General features: G+C 37.4%; 1 protein-coding gene across 1 annotated transcript in view; it reads right to left on the bottom strand.

Annotated features, from left to right (window-relative positions):
* The window catches only part of deaf1 (DEAF1 transcription factor), a 32,713-nt gene that overhangs the window by 5,131 nt on the left and 5,241 nt on the right, over nt 1–22,341 (bottom strand). Inside the window, 7 exon segments of the mRNA XM_079808740.1 lie at nt 1,007–1,204; nt 1,206–1,249; nt 10,395–10,523; nt 14,508–14,631; nt 14,710–14,751; nt 16,571–16,636; nt 16,772–16,911. Of these exon segments, the coding sequence (XP_079664866.1) occupies nt 1,007–1,204; nt 1,206–1,249; nt 10,395–10,523; nt 14,508–14,631; nt 14,710–14,751; nt 16,571–16,636; nt 16,772–16,911 (743 nt within the window).

Here is a 22,341-nt window from a genome sequence, read left to right as displayed (position 1 = left end):
TCTATCTATCTATCTATCTATCTATCTATCTATCTATCTATCTATCTATCTATCTATCTATCTATCATCTATCTATCTATCTATCTATGTCTTCCTGTCTGTCTGTCCATCCATCCATCCATCCATCCATCCATCCATCCATCCATCCATCCATCCATCCATCCATCCATCCATCCATCCATCCATCCATCCATCCATCTATCTATCTATCTATCTATCTATCTATCTATCTATCTATCTATCTATCTATCTATCTATCTATCTATCTATCTATCTATCTATCTGTGTCTTCATGTCTGTCTATCCATCCATCCATCCATCCATCCATCTATCTATCTATCTATCTATCTATCTATCTATCTATCTATCTATCTATCTATCTATCTATCTATCTATCTATCTATCTATCTATCTATCTATCTATCTATCTATCTATCTATCTATCTATCTATCTATCTATCTATCTATCTATCTATCTATCTATCTATCTATCTATCTATCTGTGTCTTCCTGTCTATCCATCCATCCATCCATCCATCCATCCATCCATCCATCCATCCATCCATCTATCTCATCCATCCATCCATCCATCCATCCATCCATCCATCCATCCATCCATCCATCCATCCATCCATCCATCCATCCATCCATCCATCCATCCATCCATCCATCCATCCATCCATCATCTATCTATCTATCTATCTATCTATCTATCTATCTATCTATCTATCTATCTATCTATCTATCTATCTATCTATCTATCTATCTATCTATCTATCTATCTATCTATCTATCTATCTATCTATCTATCTATCTATCTATCTATCTACCTATCTATCATTGTCTGTCTATTTATCATCTATCTGTCTGTGTCTGCCTGTCTGTCTGTCTGTATATCTGTCTGTCTGTCTCTTTTTAGTCTAGGGAAAATATTTCGAGTTTGTCTTTTGTTTCATGATATATGACCTCATGAACACTGATCTGAGAGCAGTTTTGTGGTTCTAACCTCTTTTCTGATGCTGGTGTTTTTCTCTGGGCTGATGCTCTGACTGGCTTGTTTGGCCTGTGCAATGAGGACTTTGAGCTGCTGGACGTTGCTGAGCAATGTATTGGCCATCTCTTCCAGGTAAAGCCACGTGCGCTGCTCGCCCGTCTCCAGCCCATTCATCAGCGTCCCGGTCGGAAGGGGTTTAGACTGCACCACCGGCCTGCTGAGGGACCACCGCCAGCGCAGGGAGGGTGGTCAGCACTGAGGAGAAACACACATTTGAGATGAAGCTGATGCTAGAAGCCTAACCTATGAGCGATTAAAGCGTTCCTCTGGGACGGCTGGTTTTGTAGAGGTGAACCATCGTTCTGACAGCTACGACCTTGACGAGTGCATTTAGAGGCCGTCCTCATCTGTTCTCCCTTTAACCCTGACCCACATTTAATTTTATAAGCTTGTTGTTCTAAAAAAGGGTTTGGAAAAGTGGGCCGGACAGACAAGAGAGGACATGCTAAGGCCCTGTTTACACCTGGTTAGGGTTAGGATCATAAGTAGACGAGGGAGACACATTCCCGTTTACATCTGGTGTCTCTTTTGTCCACTTTCAATCACTTCTGTCCTGATTTCTGAGGGGAGGGTCTATGGGCGGGTAAATGTTTTTGCAATGTCCCGGACTTGACCCACACAAACACATTTAATGTTGACTACACTTGCTCTCCATTGAATCTCAATGCGGTCTTGGAGGAACAAAGAGACCAGGAAAACTCATTTGGACTTTTATGAAACACTATTTGGAGCCACATATTGGTCACTAGATCACATAGATCACTTGACGTGTTCCTCCCGAAATTTGTCCCATAATTCAACAGATGTGACATCCTGAACTTTAACACCTGAGATAAAAACGCATCTGCTAACTCTGCAACATTTGTTAATGTTAGTTATTATAAATCCAGTCGTTCATTGTTTGTTGATGTTAGTTCACGGTGCATTAGCTAATGCGGTAGAAGTATTTTTCATTCTTAATTCTGTGTTAAAGCTAACTCAAACATGGCTTATATCTGAAAAAAAAAAATACTTTACTTATTCATACTCATGGACTCAAACAGTGTGAAGAGGTTATGAGAGAGAATATAAATTATGCTTTTTATTTTTGGCCTTTTTGTCACTTTTATGAAAAGGGACAGTGAGATAATGAGTAGAAGAGGGTGAAACTGAATCGTGAAATGCCACAAAGCCCAACGTTTCCCATATTTTATCCATAAATTTCCATGATTTTACCTGTCATTTGTGATAAGAATTATGGTTTTAAAAAATCACTTTATAGAGTCTTCTATCCAGGGTTATTATAGTTCATTAAAGCTAAAACCATTTTTTTTGTACTTGAAATAGCATAAATGTTAACTGAAACATAAAAAAAACAATATTTTTTTTTTTTTTTTAATCAATAAAATACAGAAAAAATGACCAAAAATAAAGTTAACTAAAATTCAATCAATAACTTGACTTTTTTTTATTTAAAATGTACAAAATAAAAAAATATATATGAAAGAAGTGGAATATAATCATATATTGTTTGATTTTCCTTGCCCTTGTCCTTCCTTGGGTGAATTTCACTCTTCACCGCAAGTTTGATTGACAGGCGATCTGACCAATCACATCGCAGAATCTGCCGTTGTGTACGACAAAGCAGTCAGGAGAGTTAGTAGTAGATAGTTAGTAGTAAACTAACGTTGGTGGACTTGAACTTGGAAAAACGGTGTACTGACGTCTTTCCACGGTTTAAACAACATTTCTTTTAGTGTTCATTCCTGTTTATTTCGTGCTTATCATTGAACTACAAGGAAGAGATCGGTTCACGAGCAGCTTTAAAGAGCACCTATCATGGAATATCATTGAAATGTACCTTTCATGTAGTGTGTAACATAGATCTAAGTGAACAAAAACATCCTGCAAAGTTTGAAATATGACAGTGCACCGTATATATAGTTATTTTCTTTCAAAAGTAAGAGTCGACTCTGAGTCATTTTTAAGAATCGTTAGAAGACCGAAGCTTTTTCTCTGACTAGATGACGTCAACTTGTCAAGTTATTTGAATACGATACGCCCACTTATTGCTCTCCAAGACGCCAGTGAAAACTAGAAAACATCATGGCGACGAGACGCTGTGTTCTGAAGTGCGACTCAAAAGCAAACTTTTTTCATCTGCCCAAGGATGAGCATTTGAAGACTAAGTGGCTTGAAGACAAACCACACATCGTCGCGATTGTGTGTTTATTAGTCTTCAAATGTCGCTATTTGCATGTTTGGCGATCTCAGGAAGCTTTTATTATGGACTTCTATTATGGCACATGGTTCTTCTTCGTCTGTCTGTACATGGACTACATGTGCACAGAGCGCCCTCCGGCTGCCAGTATGAATTGAAAACAACACATAAGAGACTCAATCGCTCATGATTAGGCTTCATCTGCGCATTTTGAGGAAGTATTGAATAAAAAATACTCCTCTGTTTAGAAATTTGACACAGACATATGAGAATCTATCAATATGTCTCCTCATCTGCACACTTTTGAACTAAAAGCCCTGAGGGATGTTGATTTGTCGCGAGTCTTCGTGAGGAGAATAGAGGAGTTTTTTATGAATGAGATCAGCTGAAGCTCATATTACAATCAAACGGTTCCGACGCGGTTTTCATATTCATAACTCCTGACACATATTAACAAATTACTGTCACTATAAGACTTTGAGAATAAAACAGAGGTAAAAAATGGAAGCTTGACTCTTAGATCTTTTAAATGATGTATAGATTGGCATGGTAATTACCAGGGGTGGTAAAAGTACTCAAAAGTTATACTCGAGTAAAAGTATATATACCTAAAAAAAAAATTACTCCAGTAAAAGTAGAAAGTCCTCCATTTAAACATCACTTTAGTAAAAGTACAAAAGTATCAAATTGAAAACATACTCAAGTACCGAAAGTAAAAAGTAAATATTCAAATTAACTGTAAATATCAATAATTTAGCAGATCAATTGTTTTGATCTGCTAAAGATCTTGCATAGTGATATGCAATGCTTTAATTGAACAAATTATAAGATTAGATACTGCAATTAAGAATTTGTTAGATTTGCAATCATAAGAGACAATGATGCACCTTAACACAGTATAGGGGTTGAACTTAAAAAAGTTATGCTCCATAACATTAGCTGCATCAAAAAGAAGATGTGCAAGATACTATTAACTAATTTAAAATTAATTCAAAAGCCATGACCACAATGACATATTACTTAACAATTAGTTAATAGTGATGTGCCTCAAAAAGTGAAGTCATGACATAATGAAACCTTTGCAAAATCGTTATCTAATGATTAATTAAAGCAGACAACTGGATGTTGAAATAAATGGCTTTGACCCATTGTGATAATTAACAGATTAATTTACATTTATTAGTTAATATAATATGTTATATGGGAATTAATACATTGTCATATTTAATTAATAGAAATGCATGTATTACTTAACATATTAATCATATATAATGTTCATTAGTTGCTGATGCAGTGATCATTAATAAATGATTTGGTTCTTCATGAGTAACACATTAACTCATGATCATCTGTGCATTAGTTATGCATGAATTAATGCATAGTAGTGCACACGTATTGTAAAGTGTTACAGATGCTTTCATAGTGTGCCGCGAAAGAAAAAAGTTTGGGAAACACTGAGCTAACGTTAGAGTGGCAAACCTAGTCAGCTTTTCCAAGTCTAGCCCCGACTGGATCATCCATGACCGATTGACAGCATGCGGGGAGAACCAGCTTACTAGCTTGATTCTCTCCTGCACCCACGTTTTTTTGTTGGTTTGGAAAGCAAGTGTAATAAATACTTGGAGCGGGCATGGGGAAATGTATTGGAGTAAAAAGTAAACTTTGGCTTTAATATTGTAGTGGAGTAAGAGTGAAAGTAGATGCAAATAAAACATACTCAAGTAAAGTACAGATCCCCGAAAAAAATACTTAAGTAATGTAACAAAGTATTTTTACTTCATTACTTACCACCTCTGGTAATTACTTACATCTGACAGTCATTTGAGCTAATTTAAACAAATAAAGCTTGAGGATGAATGTCAATCCAATCCAGTTAGAGGTTAAACCGAAAACCATTTATGGTGATGTGCGTTCCGTTTCCGAAAATATCTGCACAGACTATACCAATCACAACTGACTGGGTCATCGGACCAATCACCGCAGATTAGCGTCACGTAAAGGCGGGGTTTTGAAAAGTGAATCACTAAAGGAATCATTTGAGAATCGCTGTCAAAACAGGTCAAAATAAATGCATATTATACGAAAACTAAAGTCTTTTTTGTCATTGCATTGATGCAAAACTGTTGTTGGGGACTTCTAAAACAATATTTGGAACATTTTAAATGCCATAATAGGTGCTCTTTAACTGAGGCGCTACAGCGATCACGACACATTAAAGAGCCACACAACGGTATTTATTGTTTAAATTTCTTTTTAAAAATGACAACTTCAAAGTTTAGACTTTGTTTAATATCAAAAGTAACTAGCTCTGTCCTGTCTGTCGCCGTGTTGTCAGTGTCCTCTGCTCCGCGATATATTTTCTCTACGTGAGAACGCCATGGCTTGTCGGACATAGCAACAGTAACTAAAGGGGGCGGGTCTTTGCGAACGGTCAAATTGGATCTTCCGGTGTTCACATGAGCACCACAGCTCAATGTTTCTGAGGTTGTTTACTAACCACTAGCCCACTGCCTCTATATGTGGGAATATGTATATAACACGTCCTCCTGTGGAAGAAACACATTTTGCTGTAATATTACGGTCCAGGGCTGCTGTGGACACACTTATTTTAAGGTTATTTTCTTGAATCTGTCTGAGCGAGTCGAGGTCAGGATGCTTTAAAAGAGAGGTGCTGAAGCATTTCAAGTCTATTCCGGCTCACAGAAGCTGACGGAGATAAAAAGAAGGAGCGAACGATCATTTCCTGAGACACAGAGCACAGGGGTCCATCAGTGACTTGAATTGGAGGTCACGCTCCCCGAAGCGAAACATCTACGCTGGACGACTGGCCTCGACTTCAAAAATAAACCCTCAGACAGAATTCAGACCATGATCCTTTCACTTGAAAAGAGAGAACGAAAATTGCAAAGACGTTGACAGATGGATGTAAAGCCATATACTGAAACTATAGCTGTTGATATTGTATTTTCTTTCAAACTGGTTTACATGCATTTGGTTCCTTTTTAAAGTAATGGGTGGGATATATTAGGCAGCAAGTGAACATTTTGTCCTCAAAGTTGATGTGTAGAAGCAGGAAAAATGGGCAAGCGTAAGGATTTGAGTGAGTTTGACATTGTGTGTGCATCGCTTCCCTGAGGAACACATGACACCAGGGTAGTTCGCATATAGGGAGGGCTATCTATGTATACATATCTATGGCCGCAGGTTCATATGAGGTGTGCCATTTGGGACAGGGCCGAAGAAGAGGATTAGATTAGATGGATTAGATTGTGAAAAGTTTCCACACAGTTTGCAGTCAAATACGGACAGCATCTAATTGGTTGAAACTTAAGTGGCCTTGATGACATCAGCAGGAAAGGAAAATTGTTTCAGAGGTGGAATATTTCATTGAACAATCAAAAAACAAACGTTTTTTTTTTTTTCCTTTAGAATAACATGTACTGATATACATTTCAAAATAAGACCATGTTTTAGGATTTTTTTTTTAAGAAAGCATTTTTTCTGTTAAAGTGATAAAAGTAAAATAAGGATTTGAATAGCCTAGGATTAAATAAGGAAAAAATGATCCTTATTTTTATTTAAATAAGGATTTACATAAAATTTAAAAAGTAAAATAGCCCGTGTTATAGCGTATACAATATTTTGGGGGCGGAGCAATGAATGGAGGGGTGTGTTTGTATGGGTGCCGATTTCAAATATCAACATTGTTCCTCAGAAATTGCTTACTGCACCTTTAAAAAAAATGTTTTATAAAACTTGAAATGAAATGGACTTAATGTCAAATTAGCTGCATGTGCCACAGCATTAAGTGAATTTAAGAGCAATAACCATTTAATTCCAATGTTAGTGCATTAACTTAATTCAGCAGATAACGTCATTTTAAAAACATTTTGATGAAATAATACACAGATCTTGGTACAGATGGTACTGTTCAAGCATGACCCATTTCAGGACAGACCCCGATGTACCCTCTGTCCTACAAATGTGCCATTTAACAGAAGTCAGAAGTTACAAAAGTTACAAAAACACATAACTCATTATCCGAGACTCACGCTGGGGTCAAAACGGCCTCCATCGCGCGAGCACAAAGGCCTAAAAATAACAGCCCTTTTGTTTCCAGCTAAAAAAGGACCAGAAAGAGGCCAATCCTGGGCTTCAGAGGGGGATGTCACGATCACAGACCGCCGAAAGACCCGTCACTGATCCTCTGATGCACATTACACACACAAAAGAAAAGCTTCAATCCGATTGGCTGTCTTTAATCAGCCAAGTGGAATCCAGTTATCATTTCATGAACTAAAAACACTTATTTGGTAAATTTATTTTATCACAAACCCTGCCAATTATTTTCAAATATGCAATTAATGATATTTAAAATAAATATTAATATTTAAATAAAGATATTAAAATAAAGTCAGGTGCAGAAAATAATATTTAATTATGTTAAATATGTAATGATTTAATTATTAATAATTTAATTAATTTTTATTGTTTTACTAAAAACAAAAAATTGTATTACTTAATTGTTATTTTTGTATTAAAATAAAAAATATACAGAAAATAATTATTTAATTAAGTAATAAAATTATTAATAATCAATAATTACATATTTAACAATTAAATCATTATTTTCTGTATTTTTTTAGTAAAACAATAAAAATTAAGTAATTCAATTATTAATAATTAAATAATTACATATTTAACATAATTAAATATTATTTTCTGCACCTATGTAATTATTTAATTATTAATAATTTAATTACTTAATTTGTATTGTTTTACTAAAAAAATATACAAAACATAATGATTTAATTATGTTAAATATGTAATGATTGATTATTAATAATTGTATTACTTAAATAAATAATTATTTTCTGTATATTTTTTATTTTAATACAAAAATAAAAATTAAGTAATTAAATAATTTATAATCAATAATTCAATAAAAAGAGACGAGCACTGATACTAAAGCGTATTCTGAAAGCTAGATTTAAAATAAGACAACGTATGTTATGATCAGCTATTACGGACATTGACGGTGAGATGGCTGAGACGAACGCGCGCCATTGAACAGAAAGAGCAAGACTAATATTTACTGAACGCAGAATGAACCTTGCAAGACTTTTAAAATTGCCGGTTAAAAATAAAATGCTGTGCAAGCTCAACCAATAAGCATGTTCAGCGCCCAAGTCCCACCCCCGAAAGTTCCTGAACTTTGAAAAAGTACTACCTCGCGAGCAGGGCCGTTCGGAGGGGGAAATATTTACCCGGAACTTAATTTAGACCCCGGGCCGGATTCACGAAAATCTTCTTAAGAAAGAAGTTAAGAAAATTCTTAAGATAAATTCTAAGTTCGTAAGAATGTTCCTAAGTGCAATTCTTGAAAAATTCTTAAGAAGTTCTCAAATATTTTCTTAAGAACATTTTCATTTTTTACTTAAGAAGAAAATAAAAGGTGTTATATGGTGTTATTTTATTGAAAGGTATTACTGAAGACTGAAAAACACCTCAAAGCCTGTCTTTTTGCGCTTCCTGCAGATTACCGTAAATATCATAATAAGTGTGCAGACTATTTTCGTCGTGACTGGCTTGACGGGAGTAAATCACTCAAAGTCGTGTTTTTAATGTGCCGTGTCGGTAAAATCGTTATTTTATAAGAGCCTAGCCGTTTGTCAAGAACCCTGCTCGGGTACCAAAAATTGGCCGTTAGATCGACACAAGATGAATCATATCTCAGAGACGTCAGAGGCCGCGGCAGACGGCAGAAGGACTAGCCGAGGTAAGGCTTCTCTCGCCGGGGTTAACAAGCGCTGAACACCCGCTGATCGCCTGGATCTCACAACTCCGAAAACGGCAGATAAAATTGTAAAATAGGAGCTCTCTTTATAAATAAACCACAGATTTAATCTTTAAATAAGTACATTCTCGCCTGAAAAAGTCTTAAAACTACAATTTGTGACACATTAACAGTAGAATTGGTATTTAAGATAGGTTGGAGGTTATCCTAACTTTAAGAAGTTATTTACAATGATTTTTAAGAACATTATTTTCGTGAATATGAATACTTCTTAAATTTTATCTTAAGAACAAACATAAGAAAAAAGATAAGAACATTCTTAAGAAAAGTTTTTGGGAATACAAAATATTCTTATATTTTTTTCTTAAAGGTCCCGTTTTTCCTGTTTTTTTGAAGCTTTGATTGTGTTTACAGTGTGCAATATAACATGTGTTCATGTTTCGCATGTAAAAAAACAGTATTTTTCACACAATTTACTGATCTGTATACCGCTGTTTTCACTGTCCTCAAAACGGCTTGAGGATTTCCTTATTCTATGAAATCCCTCCTTCAGAAACACGTAACGAGTTCTGATTGTGCCAGCGGTTCCCGTGATGTGATTCGACAGCAGCTTAGCGCACGTTTCCCGGAAAGGTCACGCCTCTTACCATAACGGGGAGATGAACGCGCTCAAAGTACAGCGTCCCTGAAGGCCAAACAAAGGTGATTTGACTCCGGGATGAAAATAACAGCGTCTCGACGACATGGCGACAAACTCACTACAAACGCAACCGAACGCAACACTTCCTCTTCTCCACGCGGGAGCAACAAGACCACACCCCCTTTTTTGCGTATTCTTGTGGGCGAAGGATAGTCGACAAACTGTTCTACTGACGTCATTAAAGCAGGAAGTAAGGGATGTAGTCCAAACCGGCCGTTCGCTGTAGGCTTTGAAAGGGAACTTCTGTTAAATAAAATATCTCGCTTGGCATTGAACTTTGAGCTTTATAATTTCACAGGTATTATTTATGCTCTAACAGCAACATTACACACTAACTAAAGTTTGAAAAATGGGATCACGAAGAACAGGACCTTTAAGTTAGAAAATAAGAAGAAATTGGCAGTTGTTGTAAGAATGTTTTGTGAATCCGGCCCCTGGTTCCTGCGGTCGAAACACATCGAGTACCAGCCCAAAGTTCCTAGTTCCTGGGGAAAGTTCCTGCGGTGGAAACGCGGCTTTGGTCTCAACACACATTGGTCTTGGTCTCGGATTAGGTGGTCTTGACTACAACACTACTGGGCACAGAACCCATACTTTCTATATAACACACTTTGGCTGTAGCATCTGTGTCTGCACCACCCACCGGTTGTGTTGGTGAAGACGTCAGCGGGCGCAGGGCTGTCGGAGATGATGGCCGCCGTCTCTCCTGTCGCCGTTCGGTCAAAGGTCAGCGTGCCTGAAGTGGTGATCTGCCCAGACGGAGTCACTGTAACTGAGAGCAGGCAGACAGTCGTGAGCCAAGGCCGGTGTCTCCTGGGAGAATTACTCACTTTCCTGATCTTTAGGAGAGACTCTCATATGAGAGAGTCATAACCGCCAATATTCTATCTTTGGGTACTGGAATTGATCATAAGAAATCAAGTGATAATTAAAAGATAGATTTGAGCAATTCTATGCAAGTCTGATATGGTCACAAACAGTGTTGGGGAAAGTTAGTTTGAAAAGTAATGCATTACAATATTGCGTTACTCCCTTAAAAAGTAACTAATTGAGTTACTTAGTTACTTTTTAAGAAAAGTAATTGAGTTACTTTTGCGTTACTTTTTCTCACCTGGGCTGGGCTTTTTTTTAATTTTTTTATAAAAGTTAAAATTTTATGCAACGGACGGTAAAGACCTCTTCATACCAAAATTGATATAATAAGCCCCAGGCTGAGGTAAAAATGCAAATTCCCGCATGAACAGTAGAGGGCGCAGCTCTGGATAATGGTAGAATACGATGCAGGAGAAAAAAGTTTTACCAATAAAAACAAAAAATGTAGTAATTTTCATCATCAAAGGTCAGCAGCAAGACATTGGTAAATTAAATATAAAGGTAGATTACGCATAAAAATTGTTGTTTTATTTAACATTTAATTATTGGAGGTTTGCATTGTACTCTGATTTTGCAGTTGACTGATTTTATTCATTTTGAGGAATACAGAATCTTTATTGTGCACAATAAAGTGCACAATAAAAATTAATATTGTGTTAATTTCGTTGACGAATAATTTTCGTCATAATTTTCGTCAACGACCTTTTTTCCCTGACGAAAACGAGACGATAACTAAATAAAAAATAGTGTTAGATGACTAAAACTATAACGAAAATCAACTGTCATTTTTGTCAACAAATAAAAACGAGACGAAAATGTTAGGGAGGGACGATTAGGGAAGAGATCCAGTCAGAACTGATGTCCGCGCACATTTGATTTGGACGTGCTGATCTAACCGCTGGAGAACACGGCGCTGTTGCGCGTTCTACAGGCTCACGCATCCCCAATCCAGCGCTCCAGAGCGGCTCACAATCAATGAATAACACACATTTATGCCAGGCAATTGTTTATGAACTAATGCTGATGAATAAGGACAATGTTTACTTTACGATGTTTATATAGTAATGTGTTTTAGACGGTTGTAGCATATTTTATCGCCCTCATCTGAACTTGAATTAGCTCCTACAACTACAATAGAGGCTCAGACATTTCAAAATAAGAGTCCCGGTGTATTTCCAGCTGGTTTATAATTAAAACGCATTATATATTCGTTTTTGCTTACACAATAAACTGTATTTAGTTTCATTCCCATTTAATTCATAGTCAGGAGGAAAGACCAGTATTTAACACATATTCAATAAAGTATCAGGGTTATAATAGTTCACTAAAACCATAAAAAAAATCTTTGTTACTTAAAATTAAATAAATGTTAACTGAAATTAAAAAAAATAAATAAAAAAAGTTATTTGAATCTTTAGCTTAACATGATATAGGCTACTAACTAAAACAGAAATACAAAATTTTTCTGTTTTAGATACAAACTATATAGATGTTTTTAAAAACAAACAAAAAAGTGAATTGAGCTCTCTTTTGTGAATTTTTAATGTTAAAAACAAAATTATGTCAAAATGTCAGTTCAAGTGACAGTTGGTTATGTAATACTGTAATAAATGCTTAATGTATTACAATTTAACTAAACTCATTAGATTTTAGGAGACTAACTCTACTGTAGATTTAGTCGACTAAAATCTTATGATATTTAGTCGACTAAAACTAGACTAAAACTAAAAACAATTCAGGTGACTAAAATATGACTAAAACTAAATGGCATTTTAGTCAAAAGACTATGACTAAAACTAAATCAAAATATGCTGTCAAAATTAACACTGATTGTGCAAGTGAGATAAATAAATGCTCACATTTAGTCTAGAACTACAATAACCCTCATGTTTACACACACACACGCCTCTGCACTTATTTTTCTCAACATGGGGACAGGAGAGCTGTCAGAAATTTTGTTGTAAATTTGTAAAGTAATGCGTTACTTTACTAGTTACTTGGAAAAAGTAATATTATTACGTAACTCAGGTTACTTAGGTCACAAATCGGGGTGGAAATCTTAAGGCACTTAACGATTCGATCCGATTCTGATTCTGGGAGTAACGATTCCCAAAACGATTCTTGACATACATTTTTGGTAACTAATTGTCCTGCTGTGCAAATACATGAACTTCACATTTTAACCAAAATTGGAGCTAATATGTGTTTTGTTTTTAGTTAGAATATCTGTTTGACAGTATTGCCATATTAAAAATGATTATGAAGATTTCTTTCAATACTTTTATTTTATTAACAAAGTTATATTCAAGATTAACAAGCTCTAATGAAACATGGTAAGCCAAAGAACAATCATTAAGAATAAACAGTTCTCAATTTACAACTAAGTGTGACAATTTTTCAGTTTCTTTATAACATTTTAACAAAAAATGTTTTTAAAAGCCAAAAAAAAGTTTACTTTGGTTAGAGCCACAAAAAAATCTTTAAAACATAGGCTAATGCAGAAGAAAAACAACTTTAGCCCTCGCTGAGAAGCCAAATTCAGTGTGTGCGCATAACATCTCACATGAGAAAACTTGCCGAGCTGCAACGAATCCCTCGCCAACACTAACTCTTTGTTCAGAATTTTCCATTCGTTTGAAACATTGTGCAGTAGTTCAGCAATATTCAATAAGTCATTCCAAAAATTATGCCACGGATGTTGGTTGGTTTATGTCCCGGCCACCGCATCAGAGACATGGGAGTGTTATTAAGCATTAAAGGGTTAGTTCACCCAAAAATGAAAATTCTGTCATTAATTAATTCCCCTCATGTCGTTCGACACCCGTAAGACCTCCGTTCATCTTCAGAACACAAATGAAGATATTTTAGTTGAAATCTGATGGCTCTGAAAGGCCTCCATTGGCTCAATGGCACGGTTCACTCTCAAGACCCTTAAAAGGTACTAAAGACGTCGTTACAAAGTCCATCTCACTACAGTGGTTCTACAATAACTTTATGGAGTGACGAGAATAGTTTTTGTGGGCAAAAAACCCTGAATAACGACTTATATAGTGATGACGATTTCAAAACAAGGTATCATGAAGCTTCGAAGCGTTATGAATCAGTGAGTCGAATCATGATTCGGATCGCGTGTCAAACCGCCAAACTGCTGAAATTTGCCGATCCAAACTGCTGAATGCTGACTCAGGTCAGCAAGTGTGAAAGTGTTTAATGAGATTGAGTCACCATGTCACTCACTGTAGACAGATAATCACAGCAGGCCGAAATTAAAAACTTTGCATTTAATAGGCAAAATACACTTTTGAAATGGGGAGGCAGCCGCAGCGAGCGCAGACACAGCAGAGGAGCGACTGCTGTAAGACGTTTGAGCAAAACTGCGGAAAAACTGCATAAAACATGCAGGTGTTGAACCCTCTCACCGGGAAAAGTGTCCCCACGGGTGCGACGCCCCTGAGCAGGTCAGAGTTTGTCCATTTTATCTTAAACGAAGCCAATTCACCAGCATACGAACGTTCGCCTATCAACAGGTTTTTCTGTTTGGCCACACAGTGGTGAAGTGGCCATTTGAATTGAACACAGAATCAATTCTGAATTTTTGAGAATCGATTCTGAATCGTTGGATAACGATCGCGATGCATCGACCTTTTCTCCCACCCCTAGTCACAAAGCAACTTAGGCTTAGTCAATATTTAAAATACAGTTTCATTTTAGCTGCCCAATGAATTCCTCCCCTCCACTCAATCAGAATGTGGTCACAGGAGATGTGATGTTGATGTTGAGGTGTAGGTGGAAATCTGTCACGCCTGACACTCTGTGATCAGTTCCCCCGAGACGGATGTTAATGTTGGGTGTAAGTGAAGAGGAACGGGAACGAGGCTCTTACATGTTGCTCCTGGAGCCAGGGTGATGTTCTTTGGAGACGGAACTTCCTTCTTCTCAGGAGAAGCCGACCGCTCATTGTCCTTCTTCCTTCGTTTATAAGGGACGAACAGTCTGACGGGGCCCGTCTGTAGGGCACCAGAACACAGAATTAGTCTCTAGAGCGACATGACGTCACGACTGAGGCTTCAGAAGTTACAAATTACCATAGTGATGTTTTCCCCTCCGTAAGGCCCGTCTTTGGCACACTGGAGGAAAACAGGCAAATGAAGGAGAGATTGGAGTTATATAGGATAAAAGAAATGAGCTGCACTTTTGAATTTAAGATTGTCAAAAACATATATTGCTCAAAAAATGTAATTGCATTGAAAAATATACAATAAATATACAAAAAAATATATATAAATATATATTTCATGCTTAAATTAATGTATTTTATCTTTATAAAATTGTATATTATTATTATCATTATTATATTATTCATATTTTAATATATACATTATTATATATATAATTATATATATATATTTTGTTTTTATTATATAACATTATTAATTTAAAATAATATTATAATATTTCTTAATCTTTATAAAATTGTACATTATTATTTTCATTATATCATTATACATTATTATACATATTACACACACACACACACATAATATGTAAATAATATAAATTATATATATATATATATATACACACACACACACACACACAGTATAATTTATATTATTATTATATATGTGTGTGTGTGAGTAAAAATAATTTATATTATTTACATATATATATATAAATAATATAAATAATATTATAATATATATATAGATATAGATAATAAAATTGTACATTATTATCATTATTAATATTATATACACACACACACACAGTGTATAAATTATGAATATTATTTACATATTATATATATATATACACTGTATGTGTGTGTGTGCGTGTATAAATAATTAATATTATTTACATATATATATATATATAGAGAGAGAGAGAGATAGATGATAGATAGATAGATAGATAGATAGATAGATAGATAGATAGATAGATAGATAGATAGATAGATAGATAGATAGATAGATAGATAGATAGATAGATAGATAGATAGATAGATAGATAGATAGATAGATAGATAGATAGATAGATAAAATTGTACATTATTATTATCATTATAATATTTATATTATATATACACACGCATAAATATATATATATATATATATATATATATATATATATATATATATATATATATATATATATATATATATATATATATATGTAAATAATATTAATTATTTATATATAAACACACACACACACACACACACACACACACACACACACACACACACACACACACACACACACACACAATATTTACATATTATATATGTGTGTGTGTGTGTGTGTACTGTATACAAATAATTTACATATAAAAAATACAAATAAATATACATATAAAAACTATTGCTATTATATAAATAATAATAATATCAAATAATATTAATATAATAATAATGATATCATTTTTTTATTAAGATTATGAGATTGAGTCACTCACTGTAGACAGATAATTTATTATAAAAAAATTATACTATATATATATATATATATATATATATATATATATATATATATATATATATATATATATATATATATATATATATATATATATATATATATATATATATATATATATATAAATAAATATAAAATACCAAATAATAATTTTATAAAGATAAAAAATAATCAAGAAATATAAATATTTCTTGTTTAAATATATTTTTTTTAATCTTTATCAATTATTATAATATTATTATTATCATTATTATTATTATTAACATTATTGGATGTTATAATAATAGTATATAATTTTTCTTTCATTTCATAATGTATTTTTATTTATATTTTTGTTTCCTTTGCATTCATTATTTTACTTCAGTTGTCATTTTGTTTAAAAAAAAAGAAGTATCATTAGTCTCAGTGTATTATAACTCAGGTCAGCAAGTGTGAAAGTGTTTAATGAGATTGAGTCACCATGTCACTCACTGTAGACAGATCATCACAGCAGGCCGCACACGTACAGGACGCTGCATGAGGGTTCAGGATACGCTCCTGTCAACACACACACACACACACACTCCAGTCAGGCTGTTCTGTGAATGAGACACAGGGGTATTTTTTGGAAAGGGTACATACTGTGAGCTGTGTATTGGATTATGTGTGTGTGTCTCCAAAGGCCGGTCTGACCTGAATGAGGCACTGTAGAGGTCGGCCAGCGTAGCGGATGCTTCTCTTCCAGTCTTTGCTGCTCGCTCGCCCTGACATACTCTCAAACTCCGTTGGGGTGTACCAGTTATTGTTGTGTTTGATACAGCGCCCTTTGCCCCCTGCCATCAAAGGTTAAAGATCAGTCATGTTAAAACACTTTGGCTGCATTCCAGTTCTTATATCATGCATCCTAAATAGTCATTAGTGTGTATTAAATCAATGGTACATGGTATGATATCCTAAAGTGGGCATCCGTGCATGATCTTTGGGCTTATATCACCCATAACCCCTACCGAAAAAAAGTTTGTGATGTTTCTCTCTTGACTTTTTGAGCTGTAGAAAAACAGTGAGGAAAGCTCTGAAGCAAAAACCTGAAATAATGCATTTTAAGGTAGTGAATTTGCTTTCATGCAAATGCAAAAGAATACACAAAAAATGGCTTTATGGTAACAAGACACACTTTTAAGATGAGATCCTGCATACTCAGACAAAGAACATACTACGGCTGCATGATTAAGTGAAATAAAACCAAACTTGTAAATGAGAAGCTCTTATAAACTGGCTGTCGTCGATACAAGAAGCTTTAGGGGTTCCCTGCGGCTTTTCGTCAAAATAAAAAAGTTCAGAAGTCAAACATTTGAATAACAACAAATTAAGCCACAAATATTAGTATTGTAATTTTACAGGTGCACTGAAAAAAACATAATTTTTCTTAAATACTAGATTTTTTTATTTTGCAGTGAAATATTAATAATAGTAATATTTCTTGTTTTGTTTATACTTAGTACTTTTTATATTTTTACTTAGTAGTAATAATCATAATTAAAAAAAATATAATAATTTAGTCACATTTAGATTGTATACACAAGTCACAAAATGTCTGACCAAATTGTGCAGCCCTACAAACAAGCACAGCAAACCTAAAAGTTTTTTAAAATAATAAAAAGAGTAATATAATTCTAATATAATATATGAAAATTACGATTTCGCTTTGTTACTGTCAATACTGTCCCGACAGCCTCTTAGCCTACTCACAACTTTTAAAGGTGCAGTGTGTAAATTTTAGCGGTATCTAGTGGTGAGGTTGTGAATTGTACCCCCCCCCCCCCTTTCGGAGCACATAGAGAAGCTACGGTGGATGACACAGGACAAAAATGTCGCCGTCTGAGACAGAGAGAGTAGCTAGCGCTCTGTAGAGAAGTTTGTCCGTTTAGGGCCACTGTAGAAACATGGTGGCACAAAATGGCGACTTCCCTGTAAAAAAATCAAATCAAATCAAATCACTTTATTGTCACACAGCCATGTACACAAGTGCAACAGCAGGTGAAATTCTTGGTGCAGTTCCGAGCAACATAGCAGTCATGACATGTACAACATTTAAAGCAGCATCAGATTACACATCTGATGCGCCCACAATTACTCACAGCACAGTAAACACTACAATAAATAATTTACACAATGTGAGTGTAGTTCTCACAGCTTTAACCAATATACACATACTTACAATATACATATACTTTAAACAATATACACTAAACATACATTAAACAGTATACATTAAGCTATAATAGTAATAATAATATACAATGTACAGTATCCATTATTATTCACAGTAGAGATCCAATGTACAATAGGTGCTATATGATAAATGATAAATAATAAATTATAATAAATGTGTATATAATGTGTGTGTATCTACAGTGGGTTGTGCTGAGTGATATTCTGTCCAGTGTGTGTTATGATCCCGATGGGTCAGGAGTTAAGGAGTCTGATTGTTTGTGGGAAGAAGCTGTTCTGGAGTCGGCTGGTGCGTGTTCTGATGCTGCGGTACCGTCTGCCTGATGGTAGCAGTGAGAGCAGCCCATGGCTCGGGTGGCTAGAGTCTCTGATGATCCTCTGAGCTCTCTTCACACACCGCCTGGCGTAAATGTCCTGGAGGGAGGGAAGCTCACCTCCGATGATGCAGCTGGCCGTGCGCACTACCCTCTGCAGGGCTTTGCGGCTGCGGGCGGTACTGTTGCCGTACCAGGTGGTGATGCAGCCAGTCAGCAGGCTCTCTATGGTGCTGCTGTAGAACCGTGTGAGGATGTGGCGGCTCATTCCAAACCTCCTCAGCCGTCGCAGGAAGAAAAGGCGCTGATGAGCCTTCTTCACAACGGCCTCGGAGTGGACGGACCATGAGAGTTCCTCTGTGATGTGGACACCGAGGAACTTGAAGCTGCTGACTCTCTCCACCGGTGCTCCATCGATGGTGATGGGGCGGTGTTCTCTCTCATTCCTCCTGAAGTCGACCACCAGCTCCTTGGTCTTGCTGACGTTGAGGGAGAGGTTGTGCTCCTGACACCACCGTGTCAGAGTGTGCACCTCCTCTCTGTAGGCCGTTTCATCATTGTCAGTGATGAGACCTACCACCGTCGTATCGTCAGCAAACTTGATGATGGTGTTGGAGCTGTGGGTTGCCACACAGTCATGTGTGTACAAAGAGTACAGGAGTGGGCTGAGAACACAGCCCTGAGGGGCTCCAGTGTTGAGAGTCAGTGGTGAGGAGATGTTACTGCCCATTCTGACCACCTGGCGTCTGTTTGACAGGAAGTCCAGGATCCAGCTGCATAACAGGCTGTTTAAGCCGAGAGCCCGGAGTTTCATGTCAAGTATGGAGGGCACAATGGTGTTGAATGCTGAGCTGTAGTCTACAAACAGCATTCTCACATATGTGTTCCTCTTTTCCAGGTGGGAGAGAGCAGTGTGAATAGTGGATGAAATGGCATCATCAGTGGAGCGGTTTTTGCGGTATGCAAACTGCAGTGGGTCCAGTGAGGGGGGGAGAACATAGCAGATGTGGTTTCTGACTAGTCTCTCAAAGCATTTGCTGATGATGGGGGTCAGAGCAACAGGACGCCAGTCGTTTAAGCAGGTGGTTTTTGCTTGCTTCGGTACAGGAACAATGGTGGACGTTTTGAAGCATGTGGGGACCACAGACAGGGAGAGGGACAGGTTAAAAATGTCCGTGAAAACTCCAGCCAGTTGGCGCGCGCACGCTCTGATGACGCGGCCGGGAATCCCGTCTGGACCCGCAGCTTTACGGACGTTCACCCGCCGGAAGGATCGGGTTACATCCGCTTCAGATACGGAGAGTGCACTAACCTCTGTATCTTCAGCCGCGAGCTCTCTCTCCGCGAGGGCGGTGTTTGTTCCCTCAAAGCGAGCATAAAAGGTGTTGAGCTCGTCCGGGAGAGAGGCAGCGGTGTTCACGGTGGAGTTTGAGTTCCCTTTATAGTCTGTGATGATGTTAATTCCCCTCCACATGCTTCTGGAGTCGGTGGTGTTGAACTGTCCTTCAATCTTGTCCCTGTACTGGCGTTTTGCTGCTTTGATTGTTTTCCGGAGGGCATAACTTGCTTGTTTATGCTCCTCCGCATTACCGGAGTTAAAGGTGAGGGACCGCGCATTGAGTGCCGCGCGAACATCCCCATTTATCCACGGCTTCTGGTTTGGGTACAGCCGAATTGTTTTGGTCGGAACAACGTCATCTACGCACTTCCTGATGAAACACGTTACGCTATCAGCGTAGACCTCGATGTCGTCATCAGAGGCCGACCGGAACATCTCCCAGTCCGCGTGATCAAAACAGTCCTGTAGCATAGAGTCCGATTGGTCCGACCAGCACTGGATGGTTCTGAGGGCTGGTGCTTCCTGTTTCAGTCTCTGCCTGTAAGCGGGCAAAAGTAGAATGGACGCGTGATCTGATTTGCCGAATGGTGGGCGAGGGAGGGACTTGTAACCCTCCTTGAAGGGGGAGTAGCAGTGGTCTAAAACACGGTTCCCTCGCGTGTTGATGCTAACATGTTGGTGGTATTTGGGTGCGATGCGCTTGAAGTTGGCTTTGTTAAAGTCCCCGGTCACAATAAACGCAGCCTCAGGATGCGCGGTTTCCTGCTCACTCACTGACCTATACAGTTCCTTTAGTGCCCGGTCTGTGTCGGCTTGTGGGGGAATATACACCGCTGTGATGATGACCGCGGTGAATTCCCTCGGTAGCCAGAATGGTCGGCACAGAACCATGAGAAATTCCAGATCAGGAGAGCAGAAAGACTTGATAGAGTGTACGTTCCTCTGGTCACACCAGGATCGGTTGATCATAAAACACACACCCCCGCCTTTGCTTTTCCCGGAGAGATCTTTTTCTCTGTCCATCCGATGCACGGAGAACCCCGTGGTTTCGATGGCTGAGTCTGGAATCTCAGCGGACATCCAAGTTTCTGTAAGGCAGATAATGCAGCAGTCCCTCGTGTCTCGTTGGAAAGAGATCCGCGCTCTCAGCTCGCAGAGTTTATTGTCCAGAGACTGAACATTTGCCAGTAAAATACTGGGAAGCGGGGGTCGGTTTGCGCGGCGTCTTACTCTGACGAGTACGCCAGCTCTACAGCCCCTTCTCCGGCGGCGTTTCCGCGGCCGGGCCACCCAGACAAAGGGTTCCGCTGCTGTGTTTGTAAGCGGCGTGTCGTCGTTGATGAATTTAAAGTCCGGTTTTCGGTGTGCGATTGCCGAACCAATGTCCAAAAGTGTCTGTCTGTCGTACGTAGTAAGGCAGACAACATCCAAGACAAAAAACACAAAAACTATAAACAGAACAAACAAAAAACTACAATGCTTCAGCAGAGCTTGCGACGTTGCGGCCGTCCTCGGCGCCATCTCAACACAAAGGGGACCCGCAGTGTGTGTAGATTGAAATGGCTCATTCTAAGGCAGGGGTGTCCAAAGTCCGGCCCGCGGGCCAAATGCGGCCCGGGGATGAATTTCAAACGGCCCGCAGCGCGTCTATTAAAATGTATTATATGTGGCCCGCCACGAATCATTTACAAATCATGCAGTTTCACGATGTCACCGCAAGGTGGCAGTACTAGACTTTAGGCCAGGGAAGCAGCGCCCAAAGCAGAACGAAACAGCGCTACTTGTGCTCTGCGCAACTCGCGAGCTCTGACTCTGAACAAATGTGTTTTTACCAGCTGAGTGTCTCGATCACGCGCCCACTAAACAGCCTTCCGAAGCCCGTGAGAAGTGTTCGAGTTCAGCGCTGAGGTCTCCGGTACTGAATCTCTCTGTGATTTGATTTAATTTAAATCCAGTTAAACAGCGCTGACTTAATAAACAACACTAACGTGCAAATCAGCTGAGCCGATTCAAAATCACTTTCAAACAACAATTCGCATTTCGAGTTTATCATGGATTTACTGTGGTAACACCTGTAACCGTGGTAATTTGTCAGAAATGTAGGTTAATATCTAATTTTATTTCATTTGTAATGTAGACATGAGTAATAAAGGCCAAATTGCAGACTATTTTTTGTCATAAACTTGCAGTTTTGTGCATTTGTATTTATATGTCTATAGACTAAATACATATATATATATATATATATATAACTTTTTGCCTTGTGCGCCCTGTAAAAAATGCTGTCATTTAGTATTTTTGTCCTGTTTCTAGTCTAAATATATCTAAAAATTATATCTAAAAGATGTTACGAGATAAGTTAAATGACATTAGATATT

This window comes from Gobio gobio, assembly GCF_949357685.1.
Source record: "Gobio gobio genome assembly, chromosome: 25".
Taxonomy (NCBI): domain Eukaryota; kingdom Metazoa; phylum Chordata; class Actinopteri; order Cypriniformes; family Gobionidae; genus Gobio; species Gobio gobio.
Note: the sequence above shows the minus strand (reverse complement) of the source record. Positions and strands in the feature narration are given on the sequence as shown.